The sequence below is a fragment of the Physeter macrocephalus genome, chromosome 7 (assembly GCF_002837175.3).
Source record: "Physeter macrocephalus isolate SW-GA chromosome 7, ASM283717v5, whole genome shotgun sequence".
Classification (NCBI taxonomy): Eukaryota; Metazoa; Chordata; class Mammalia; order Artiodactyla; family Physeteridae; genus Physeter; species Physeter macrocephalus.
Genome location: NC_041220.1, coordinates 66,674,019 through 66,686,633, shown reverse-complemented (window position 1 = coordinate 66,686,633; position 12,615 = coordinate 66,674,019). Strand labels below are relative to the sequence as shown.

At 37.9% G+C, this 12,615-nt stretch overlaps 1 protein-coding gene across 2 annotated transcripts in view; it reads right to left on the bottom strand.

Annotated features, from left to right (window-relative positions):
• Nucleotides 1–224: 224 nt before the first annotated feature.
• ART3 (ADP-ribosyltransferase 3 (inactive)) overlaps nucleotides 225–12,615 on the bottom strand; it is a 105,869-nt gene continuing 93,478 nt past the window's right edge. The window contains exons 4-10 of one of the 2 annotated variants that reach the window (XM_028491930.2): nucleotides 10,674–10,706; nucleotides 9,790–9,822; nucleotides 6,816–6,848; nucleotides 6,174–6,206; nucleotides 5,521–5,553; nucleotides 2,498–2,527; nucleotides 225–907 (exon numbers count right to left, since the gene is read on the bottom strand). In XM_028491930.2, coding sequence (XP_028347731.1) covers nucleotides 783–907; nucleotides 2,498–2,527; nucleotides 5,521–5,553; nucleotides 6,174–6,206; nucleotides 6,816–6,848; nucleotides 9,790–9,822; nucleotides 10,674–10,706 — 320 coding nt within the window. In that variant the 3' untranslated portion in view covers nucleotides 225–782. Of the gene's footprint in view, nucleotides 908–2,497; nucleotides 2,528–4,037; nucleotides 4,318–5,520; nucleotides 5,554–6,173; nucleotides 6,207–6,815; nucleotides 6,849–9,789; nucleotides 9,823–10,673; nucleotides 10,707–12,615 lie in introns of those variants that run through there. The other variant, XM_028491931.1, reaches the window with a different exon arrangement.

Here is a 12,615-nt window from a genome sequence, read left to right as displayed (position 1 = left end):
TACCAAAGCCCATGCCTAAATCAATTACTTTTCAACCACCACAATACCTGGGGGAAAAGACTACTGTACTGTACTCATTTTCCTTGCTTATTGAGCCCACATATTCATTCAGTACTGTCTGCCTTCCTGGGTTAACATGAGGTTCAAGTTAGGGACTATGTATGTGAAATACTTGGTAAACTGTTGTGTTTATAAAAATATAAGGTGTTCATATATAGAAGGAAAATGAAGAGACAAAGAATACACTGAAGTCAAAGTTTGATCCTTTAAAGATAAGTAGAACACCTTTAAATTCTAATTAGGAATTAAATTCATGTTAACCACTAGCATTACTGACATTTTAATATCTAGCAATTCTACTGAAATTATAGCTAATTATTTTAAAGTCTTATTGAATTAAATCAAAAGTATACAATTTTTTGCAATCGTAAGATTAATATAGAAATAAGTGAAAAATGAATTCTGTGACATCTGGGTTAGCTAGCTGAATTTGCTAACTACATTAACAAATATGTAATTCTCATTTTATCAAATGACTGGCCAACAAGTGAAAAATACATCATTCCTTTTGATGATTTGTGTGGGATGCCTGTAGCATATTTCAAGTAATAAAGAATGTATCAAAAAGCTAGTCTGTCTTGAAACTTGTTCACCTTGAAATTATCAGAATCTCAGTGTTTGAAAGTATTGAAGCACAAACATCTCTGTACCTTTCTGTACTAAAGCACTCGAGTCTAATAAATCAATCAGCGCCCCGCCCCCGCCAAATTAAAAAGAATGTATCAGACTACAGAGCGACAGAGATTTATAGCAGAAACACTGATTAAAATGATGAATGTCCCAAACGGCGGAAGGAGCATTTTGCCAGAAGATGCAGAGGTATGGGTTTTGGGACCTGGAACTGGAGCTGTTAATGAGAACACATAGTCATTGACACATGTCATTTTTAGTATCAAGTTTCATCCACCTACACCATATATCCTGAATATGTGAACATTCAGGTTGAGTTTTACATGAAGTAATTCTAACCAGGACAACTTTAAAATAAATATATATATCATCAGGGTGTGCTGATCTAGGTTTTATCTAAGATTTCACAGGCTTTTTAGTATCTATGTAGACAAGGTAGTTTTTTGTTCAAGTTCTCTAGAATTTCTTGGCAATTTAAAATTTTCATTTTCTGTATATGCAAGATAAAGTTTAATTCTGTGTCTTTTCTATTTCAAGATAGTATATTTCATATGCATATTCTACCAACATACAGTGTAATATTTTACAGTGTAAAAACTTGCATTTTTTAAACAGCCCTGCAAGCTGATAAAAAAATTTTTTTCCCTCTATACATAAAACACTACTCTGGAGAAAACTGCTTCCCTTTCACCTGAACTAGTGGAGAGAGGTACAGTGGAGTACAGCCATCTCAGGATGGTCTGTTTCACACTGCCCTTAACTCAGATATCTCACTTCTGGCTGTGTTTTGGTTTAGACTGTACAAGGGAAGACTGATTGGAAATATCCAAATGGGATCACCACTCACATAAATGAAACCAAGAGAAATAGCTAGTAAATGTTATAAAAACCTTCAACTCATAAATTTACTTGCCATAATTGTAAACGTGCAGTTATATGTATACAGGTGGGGAAAACGGACAAGTAGATGCACTCATGCATTAGTTCGCTACTAGAGAGCAGTGGTTCTCAAGGGGGCTGTACTGCCCCCTAAGGCAGTTTGGAAATTTGTCAGAGTATAGTTTTGATTGTCACAGCACTGGGGTGGAAGTAGAGAGCTAGTAACCTGCAGTGCTCTCGACAGTCTTGCACAATGAAAAATCGACCCACTTGCACATAAATTTCAAATGCACTGCTAGACATATATATGTTAAAAACCTATTTATAATGCTCAAACCCAGAACCTAAGTTTTACATATATGCAAAATATTTTTGGATAGTTTTAATAAACATTGGTTTCTATTCTAGTGCCCATGGTATTTCTTCACTTTCATTTTCTTATATTTGTATAGAATAGCTTCCAGTCCTCTCAAATCCAGATTTCTCTGTGTAAGTAAATACAATCTACTTCATGACGTCTTCTAGAATAATCTAGGCATTTACATATTGAAATGTATATAATTTTGTTATATAGTTAGGACATTATATTGATTTTTTTATGGTGCAAGTGGGACTTATTTATGAATCTTATTTCAGGATACCTTTATAAAATATTTGTTCTAAAGAGAATTGGGTTGCAGGGTTGAGAACCATTGCTTGAAAAAGTACAGTCTATGTACACAGTTGAAAATGAGTGCTTAAGAAGCAAAATCAAGTTGCCCCCCCCCCCCAATTTGCACATACAAGCATTTGGATATGACATTATACTCTGTTATGATGCTTTAAACTCTTGAGATTTTGTTCCTTTTATTGAGAGAAAATAAATTTCTCAGTTTTTCTGTATTGCAGAAACAGACATTTACAACTAAGGAAATGAGATATTTCTTACCAGGACTGTCGATATCTTGACTTTTGTCTTCTAAAATATAAACAGATTTTGAGTTAACTGCATTGTACACAGATTTATCCCAAAGAGAAAAATCTGATTAAATGATTAAGCTAACTTGGTTATCTCTGCGTGTGGGACTGAGGGGCAGGGCATTAGTTTTAGAGGTATAGGTGGGACTGGTGGAAGGGTTCAGTGTTTACACATCTGCATGCTTTGAAATTTTTTACCATGTGTGTGTGTTTCCATTAAAAGAAAGGTTAAACTTTGTTTACAGGAAAGTCTTTTTTCTACATATTGAACTCAGATTCCCAAGCACAACCATAACACTAATCATTTATTGAATGCTTACTGTGTGTCACGCATTGACCAAATGCTTTATGTACATTATTACCTTTACTTGTTACACTCCTAGTAGGTAGTAGAGTTATCCATATTATACAGAAGTTCCCCAAAACTTGCATAAAATCACAGAGGTAATCAGTGGTAGCAATGCCTGCTTTCAAACCCTCTGCTCTTACTTACTATGCTATTCTAACTCCAAGTGTGTTAGCATTGAAATATTACAATATTGCCATATTCTGACGGCTTTGAAGCCAAATGCCAATTCTAGGAGCCCAGGTTAGAGGTGTATTTTCTATAACTACATCTAGCTGGAAGACAAGTGTCATGTGACAGAAAATGAACAAAACTTGAAAAGTTTGGTCTTGACTGTCTCATTCTAGCCTTTGACAGGTTCCTTAACTTCCCATATTCCATGTTTCCATCTCTGAAACGGCGATAACAATATTTCTTTTATTGGATTATATGAGATCCTGTGTAAATGTTTTGACACCACTTTTTAAAAAGCCTGCACTACACACAGCTTTCTAGGAGAGGGCACGATACAAAACAGTCCCAGCAAAACAGTGGCCTATTTGTTGGGGGACATGGAGAGTGTAGTAAGGAGCACAGAATAGATGGCCTTACACTGTACGGTTCTCACACACACCTCTTTGATGATGCTATTCCTGTGACTGCAGATTCACGGTAGCCTGTGCGCCCTGGGAAGCCTCCTGTCCCATTCTGGAATAGACAGGCGCAGCGGGAAGCCAACTGTCCCAGTTTCAGGTCAACTGCCTTTTTCTCTGCCTGACCCAGGGAGCCATAATAGTAGTCTGCTGCACACACTGAAAGGAGTTCTCAACATTTCCCCCTCTGGCTTGCAGCCTGGGGTGTCAGAAGCTGTACAGCTCCAGTGTCCTCTCCCCATCCCCCATAAGATGGAGCTAACTGAACAATTATGGTAAAGGACTCAGAACCCCATGGTGCCTCCACCCCCAGAAAAGAATTTATTACCAGGTTTTTCACCCGGTTGTAACATTATTATTCCTAAATGAGAAAAAGATTTTCAGATAATAATAAAAGCATCTACCATTTACTACTATTTTAAAGCGCCATTCATTTTGCCAGTACTTTTATCTCATTAGGACTTTAATCAGCCTTGCAAGACAGAAATTTTCTTCATTTTACAGATGTGGGAGCAGAGGTGCAGAAAAGTGAAATAAAGTTACCTCTACACAAAGTTACCCAGAGGAAAACGGCAGAGGAGAGACTTCATGAAGTTGGGTCTGTCTGTCCACACAGACCAGACCGTGTACATCCTCTACATGCTGCTCAGCAGCTGCCTTTCAGGCAACCGGGGTGCCTAGTAAGGTGCCAGCGAGAGTACTATGCAAACTCAGGTCCAGCGAGCTGAAGAGATGTAGACACACAAAGTGTGTCATCAGTGTCATTAGAGGTTCACTTCAAAGTCGCAGCCAAATAAGTCCAACAGTTCAAATCTGGGTGAATATAAAAGTATTGCTGGGGGCTTCCCTGGTGGTGCAGTGGTTGAGAATCTGCCTGCTTATGCAGGGGACACGGGTTCGAGCCCTGGTCTGGGAGGATCCCACATGCCCCGCGGAGCAACTAGGCCCGTGAGCCACAACTACTGAGCCTGCGCATCTGGAGCCTGTGCTCCGCAACAAGAGAGGCCGCGATAGAGGCCCGCGCACCGCGATGAAGAGTGGCCCCCGCTTGCCGCAACTAGAGAAAGCCCTCACACAGAAACGAAGACCCAACACGGCAAAACTAAATAAATAAATTAACAAACTCCTACCCCCAACATCTTCTTAAAACAAACAAAAAAAAGTATTGCTGGAACCTCTTTCTCTGGGTCTGTCAGCGCTTTAGATCAGGAACTGGGAATGGCTGTTTCTGTACACAGCACACAATATCCAAAGGCAGCAATGTGAGGCAAAGCTCAGTACTGTGCGGATGGATGTCATTTAGCAGATGCCAACAATCTAATTTCCTTAACAGATGATCATTCCATAATAACAAAACCTAACACAAATTATTTTCAAAACACTACATGAACTCGGAAGCAGGATTGAACCATTAGATAGGGGCTTGCGCCCTGAGATTTTGTGTTTTTATAGTCCTTACAGATATCCCTATAAGGTAACATGACATGTGTTAGCCACCTTTGAAAGATGACAATTCTGAGGCCTAGAGAAGTGTTATTACTGTCCATAACTCTCTGGTAAAATGTTAGATAATGTCCACTTTTTTTTTTTAACTTCTCCTTGTCTCAGGAAAAAAATTAAGTTTGAGGGCTGTTTCATTTTTTTCCTCCCCTGTAAGCGTGAGTTCTGAGGCCCTTTTGACTTGATAGGAGTCACACTGTTCAGTTTCTCTAACCACAGAAATTCAAGGCCCCACCCTCAGCAACAGCCTCATACTTTTTAAAATACCTGCTTTCATGGTTATATCTTGAAGGTAGGTTAAATGTGTCATGATAAGTATACTGGAAAAACACTAGAGGAACCACAAGTTTTAAGAAACAGGTACTTGGTCATAAGGTAAGAGACCTGGGTCCTTCACTCACTCACGTGATCTTGCTCTGCAAAGTACTTAGCCTCCCTTGCGTATCTAACGGTGACAATTATATCTATACTCCCCAAATTGGCAGCTTCCTCTCCAGCATGTCTAACATTGCTTACCAGGTAGTGAAAAAGGTTCTGAAGTTTTCATTCCTAAGTGAGAAAGAAATTTTCAGTGACTTGCAGTTTGTTCCGGTGAGTACAATTTCCAAACTCCTTCTTGTCTCATGAACTCAAGAGATACAAGCACCAAAGGTCCCACTGCACTGTAGTTTCTGGCTTTTTACTTGAAAGTTCTGGCTACATGAACCCTCACTGTGCAAATCCATGCCAAACTCAGAGGAGCCTTCTGCCATGGCGCCTCATTAAGCCTGCCTCTATGCCAGGAGAGTACTATGCTTAGTTACCTGGCGATCCTAGATGCTGAGATGTTATTAGCCAAAGCTAACAGCTTTTGCATGAAGTTGAAGTTTCTTTTGAGTACCTTTAGCTATAGAATCTAAGGCTGGACTGCATGCATCCAGGTCCCAGCAGCCTTGCCTTCAGCCATGCCCCCAGCAGAGCTAACTTTCCTGCTCCAGGAAGGCATGAACACTAGGGAGGAAAGGTACTTTTCTACTCTCTCCCCCAGCTAAATCTTTGTAGAATGACTGGCAGGCAGCTGTAAGTGAAATATTAATGAATAATAATCTCATGACAATATTCTCTTTAATACACGGGGGGATCCTTCTCTTCTCCTACTTTGGCCAAGAAAGTAAATAAAGCTGTCTTACCAGGTATTTGGGTGGCTTCTTGGCTCTTCATACCTGAAGACAGAAATGAATACTGGTTAGTGTTAATTAACTATCTTGCATTGTTAATGCTCCCTTTGGTCTATACCTCCCCCATCTTCAACCCCCGCCCCCCAAAAGGGAAAAAGAAAACAGTAACAACAAAAACACTTTTCAATTGCTCTTCATTCTCTAACTGGACAAAGCCCGAACTCCTTATGGTGGACTTCAAGAACTTCATTATCTGGCCAACCTTATCTTCATAGGGCAGTCAGTCCTAGCACATCGGGTTTTAAATGAAACAGTACTGGGTCTAAGACTCTGCCTGGTTTGGCTCTATTGTCATTTTAGTTATTAGCTCTATGACTGGGCAGGTTTGATCCCTCTAACCTTCATTTCCTTATTTACGCACAAGAAATACCTTGTAGGTGTGTAGTAAGTGGTGATTAAACGTGATACATTATAAAACTGCTTCATACATTACTGCATGGAACATAATAATCTCTCAATAACTAGAGTCCCTCTGTTTTGACTTAACTTATTCCTCAAACTCTCCATGTCCAGGAACGCCCTTAGTTCTAGGAGTCCTCATGCCTCCTTCTAACCTTGTAGCTAGTCTCTGAGAGTAAGTAAAAGACCACTTACCAGGTAAGACTGCGGACTCCTGGCTTTTCATTCCTGAAGATGAGAATAGGAAATATTTAGTGATAAACGCAGTAAGCTTGAAAATTTAACCTTATATTTATATAGCTATTTACAGTGGAAAACTCTAAAAGCTTTGAGAGATGACCCACTCTCAAAGCTTTTAGAGTTTTGGGTAAAAGGGAAAGAGATTTAACCCACTGGTGCCTAACCTACTGTGAGAACTATGGCTAGTGATCCAGGCACTCTCCTCGATTAAGCAAAATATCTCTTGTTGATTTTTTTTAGACTCTGACCTACATTTGTCATGATTTATTTTTAAAAATGAAACTTCTTGATTATATAAGTAATATAATTACAGATACTTTGGAAAAATATAGGAAATTATTAAAAATTACTCATAATCCCAGATATCAGAGCTCTTCAGTCTTAATATTTTGGTATATTTCCTGTCTCTTTGCTATATATATATATATGTACATGCTCATATACATTTTTTACTACTTTTCTCAGTTTTACTGAGATATAATTGACATAAAACACTGTATAAGTTTATGGTATACAGCATAATGACTTGAGTTACATATATTGTGACAAGATTACCACAATAAGTTTAGTTAACATCCGGCATCTCATACAGATACCAAAAAAAAAAAAAAGGAAAAAATGTTTTTTTTCCTTCTGATGAGAACTCTTAGGATCTATTCTCTTAACAGCTTTCAAATACACCATACAGCTGTTAACTATAGTCATGTTGTACATTACATCCTCTGTACTTATTTATCTTATAACTGGAAGTTTGTACCTTTTGACATTTTAAAATAAATTTGATATTATACTCCATATGCTGTTTTTATCCTATCTTTTAACAAATTTTTATTGGAGTATAGTTGATTTACAATGTGTTAGTTTCAGGTGTACAGCAAAGTGAATCTGTTATATATATACATATAATCCACTCTTTCTCAGATTCTTTTCCCATATAGGCCATTACAGAGTATTGAGTAGAGTTTGTTTTTATCTTATTTTTATTGTCACTGTATTATAAGTACTTTCTCATATCTTTAGATATTTTTCGAAAACATGGTTTTTAAATTGGTTAGTGTTTCATAATATGGATATAACTTATTTAACAATACCCAACTGTTGGATACTAAGGTTATTTATAAATTTTGGCTACGATAACACTGCATAAACATTTCTGTACATATTTTGTACACAAATTTTTATGTTTATTTCCTTAGGACAAATATCTAAAAGTGTTATAGCTAGGTTAAAAGGTATGGACATTTTTAAGGCTAGTGATACATACTATTGAAATTGTCCTCCAGAAAAGTTCCAATTTATAATCTCACCAATAATTTATGAGAGTGTTTCTGTCCCAGCACCCTGAAGAATATCATTTTTAAGAAAGACAAAAAAATTTGGGAATGAGTCATACTTTGGAATATACTAAATAATCAAATGGATATAGCTAATAGCATTTGTTACTCAGATTGCTAGAAACAGAAATATATATACATATATAAAATCATTTTAATTTAGGAAAAAATGCCATTTTTTATGCTCCTGATGAACACCCTGTGTTATAGAGTTTGTGGAATAATTAGTTACACCTTCCTCTATCCATGTAACAGCTAGCCTAAAGCAGAAAACAGTAAATTCTCTAGAACTAGTTTCTTATGTCATGTCTCTAACTGCTCCGCCGGGATGACCTATGGATTGTTAGATACTCGTATCGGAGACAGACAGAGCTGCTGGGTCGTCCTTATAAAGAAGGATATCTGGAACTCAGAAGCGTCTCTTATATACCAAACTAGTAAGCTAATGTGGGTTCTGCCTTCTTCCCACTTTTCCTTACCATGCCATGCCCACCTGCTCCCACCCCTAAGGAAGCTGTCTTACAAATGTAAGCCCCTAGAGTTTATGAAAATGTCTTACCAGGGTCTTCAAGTTTCTGGTTTTTCTCACTTAAGTTACAAAAAGAAACTTACCAGTTTCAATGATAGAACAAAGTAATTGGGAGTGACCACAGTTGGAGCAGAACTATTTTCAGGTAATTATGGCCATAAAGATCCACTTGATATATCCAGTAAACTAACGCTCCTACATTTAAGTGTCAGCCACAGTCTAAATGCACCTTGGCTAATTGGGTTGGAACATTCCTCTGGACCCTCCTACTAAGAAAAACTGTTATATACAGTAAGTCTCCTAGCGATCTCCACAAGCTAGAAAAATGTCTGTCTTGAAGAGTTAGCTGAAGTCCCTGTGAAGTGACCACTAAAACTTGTGACTGCCCTGCCAATAAGAAGTGTTACTAAGCAAGTCCTCAGGGGCATGAAATGCTTCACACAAGGACAGGAAATATCTTCCAAACGTCAGGTAAACTGCATACTTAAGGAAAGGCCAGATACTTTTCTCCCTTCAATAAAGAAAAACTTTTGTAGCTACATGGGCCAAATACATAACAAGGAACTTAAATGCAAAGAAGTGATTTGGGCCATATCACCATAAGTGGAAACTTAGGGGCTGGGGAAAGCGTCTAATCACCCAGACGTTTTAGTCAAATGATACCAAACATCACCTTACTTGAAAAAGGCAAATGACTAACTTTTTCTACTTTCATCTGGATGTTTGGTGTCACACAGGCTAATCTCAATGACTGAGAATAGAGTTATACATAAGAGGCCTCAGACCTGTCAAGAGTGGCTAGCTCTTCAGGTCCGCCCAGCCTTATTCCCCAGAATGGATCCATATTGTTCAGATCTCCAGAGAGCCAACTCTCTCATTTGCAAGGAGGTAAATTTCCCCAGAATGGATTCTTTTTTTTCCGCCTCATATCTGTCAGGTTACTCCTTCATATGTGCAAAGTACTCTTTTTCGTCAGCTAAGAATTGAATTGGCTGAACAGGAAGGAGCTATTAAACATCCGTGTAGCTAATAAACTCCATTATTTTTAAAAGTAGAGCATACTTACCAGAGTTGTAGACACTGATGTGTTGAAAATATTCTGAAATACAAACATGTTTTCATTACATAGTACTATACTTAGATGTGAATGTCAGGTTCGGTCAAGATACATGCAAAATATGGCAATATGAGAAATATAAAATTTCGGTCTCACAAATAAATGGGTATAGATTCATTTTAATTACTTTAAGAAGAATTCAAAGAAAAACTAGCCAGGAAGACAGCTAGAAATGGACCCTTATTTTCAAACTATTTAAATAAATCTTCAAAAGGATCCACCCAAAGCATGCATCAGTCCAGGGCATTTCCTGTCAACTTTGGTTCAGATCTGTTGAGCCTAATTTGATAATGTTCCTGAATACTCTTAGAATTCCTGTTTACCTTCCCAAGTCTTTTCCGTGGTCCTCTAAGAGAGACTATTTTTGTTATAGTCTTCATTTTTCCCTGAGGAAGAGGAAACAGACCACATTACCGTTCTGTCCCCCCAGTCTTTCCCCGATGAAGGAAGGAATCCTTCGTCAGTCTCCCAAATATTACTTCCCAAGGTGTCAAAACAAAGGAATACAAGTCTAACTCTGTGCATAGGAGTCATGTAGGGGTATTCAGGAGTCAAAATCCTGTAATGACAGGCTAGGGTCAGAGTGGCATGGTCCCTGCATGCCCAAGGCAAATGCAATGCTTGAGAGAACAGCCACAGGCAAGGCTGGGATCGGCTTAGCGGGGGCTCCTGTACGCTCCCCCTGAAAAGGTAGTAACGGTAGCACAACTCAGCCTTGAGAAGACAATGGCTGACAGTACAACAGTACAGTGGGGTGGCTCTGACCTGTTCCTGTGAGAAATAACACTGATAAAATTCCCATTACAGAGGTAATACTCTAGAGCATATCTTACCCATGTTCTCAACACAATTTGCAGTTTTTAGTCCTGAAACATAAAGATAAAGTTTTATTAGTTAGACACAATCTACCTTAGTAAAGATTTCAAATTGGTCTGTGCCTACTGGTAATCTAATCTGTCAGCTCCTAGTCTATCAGACTCATAATTTAGTGGGAAGAAAATTACATTTTTGTATTCATAGTACAGTCACCAAAGAGCAGTAGCTCTAGATAAAACATCTAACTTTTCTGGAATTCAGTTCCCTTATGTGTATCTTTTATTGGGAGATTGCTTCAAATGACCTCCAGAGTCCCATCCAAAGCTAACACTTTATTTATTTTTAATAGATCTTTATTGGAGTATAATTACTTCACAGTATTGTGTTAGTTTCTGCTGTATAACAAAGTGAATCAGCTATACATATACATATGTTCCCATATCCCCTCCCTCTTGTGTTTCCCTCCCACCCTCCCTATCCCACCCCTCTAGGTGGTCACAAAGCACCAAGCTGATCTCCCTGTGCTATGTGGCTGCTTCCCACTAGCTATCTATTTTACATTTGCTAGTGTATATATGTCAATGCTACTCTCACTTCACCCCAGCTTCCCCCTCTCACCCTGTGTCCTCAAGTCCATTCTCTATGTCTACATCTTTATTCCTGCCCTGCAACTAGGTTCACCAGTACCAACTTTTTTTTGATTCCATACATATGTGTTAGCATACGATATTTGTTTTTGTCTTTCTGACTTGCTTCACTCTGTATGACAGACTCTAGGTGCATCCACCTCACTACAAATAACTCAATTTCGCTCCTTCTTATGACTGAGTAACATGCCATTGTATATATGTGCCACATCTTCTTTATCCATTCATCTGTCGATGGACATTTTGACTGGCTCCATGTCCTGGCTATTGTAAACAGTGCTGCAATGAACATTGTGGTACATGTCTTTTTGAATTACGGTTTTCTCAGGGTATATGCTCAGTAGTGGGATTGCTAGGTCACATGGTAGTTCTATTTTTAGTTTTTTAAGGAACCTCCATACTGTTTTCTAGTAGTTTTCTGGTGGCATCTTTAGGATTCTCTATGTATAGTATCATGTCATCCACAAACAGTGACAGTTTGCTACTTCTTTTCCAATTTGTATTCTTTTACTTCTTTTTCTTCTCTGATTGCCAGTGGCTAGGACTTCCAAAACTATGTTGAATAAGAGTGGCAAGAGTGGACATCCTTGTCTTGTTCCTGACCTTAGTGGAAATGCTTTCAGTTTTTCACCATCGAGTATGATGCTTGCTGTGGATTTGTCATATATGGCCTTTTTTATGTTGAGGTAGGTTCCCTCTATGCCCATTTTCTGGAGAGTTTTTATCATAACTCGGTGTTGAATTTTGTCAAAAGCGTTTTCTGCATCTATTGAGATGATCATATGGTTTTTATAGTAAGTGTACTTTTAATTTTGTAAAAAACTGCCAACTGTTTCCCAAGCTGGTTGACCACTTCACATTTCCATCAGTAATGTGTAAGATTTACATTTGTTCAGAGCCACTGGAATGTGTGTAAAGTTATATCTCATTATGGTTTTAATTACACTTTCCTTATGACTAGTAATGTTGAATATTTTTTCATGTGTTTATTGGCCATTAAGTTCTTTAGTTAACATTTATTAAAATGTTTTGCCCATTTAAAAAATAAGGTTATGTGTGCTATTATTATTATTATTAATTTTGCGAGAATTCTTTATTCTTGACACAAATATAAAGAAGATGTGATAGATGTGGTATATATCTTCTTTATCCATTCATCCATTGGTGGACACTTAGATTGTTTCTATATTTTAGCTATTGCTGCAATAAACATGGCAGTGCAGATACCTTTTTGATATCCTGTTTTCATTTTCCTTTGGGTATATACCCAAAAGTGGGATTGCTAGATCATATGGTAGTTCTAGTTTTAATT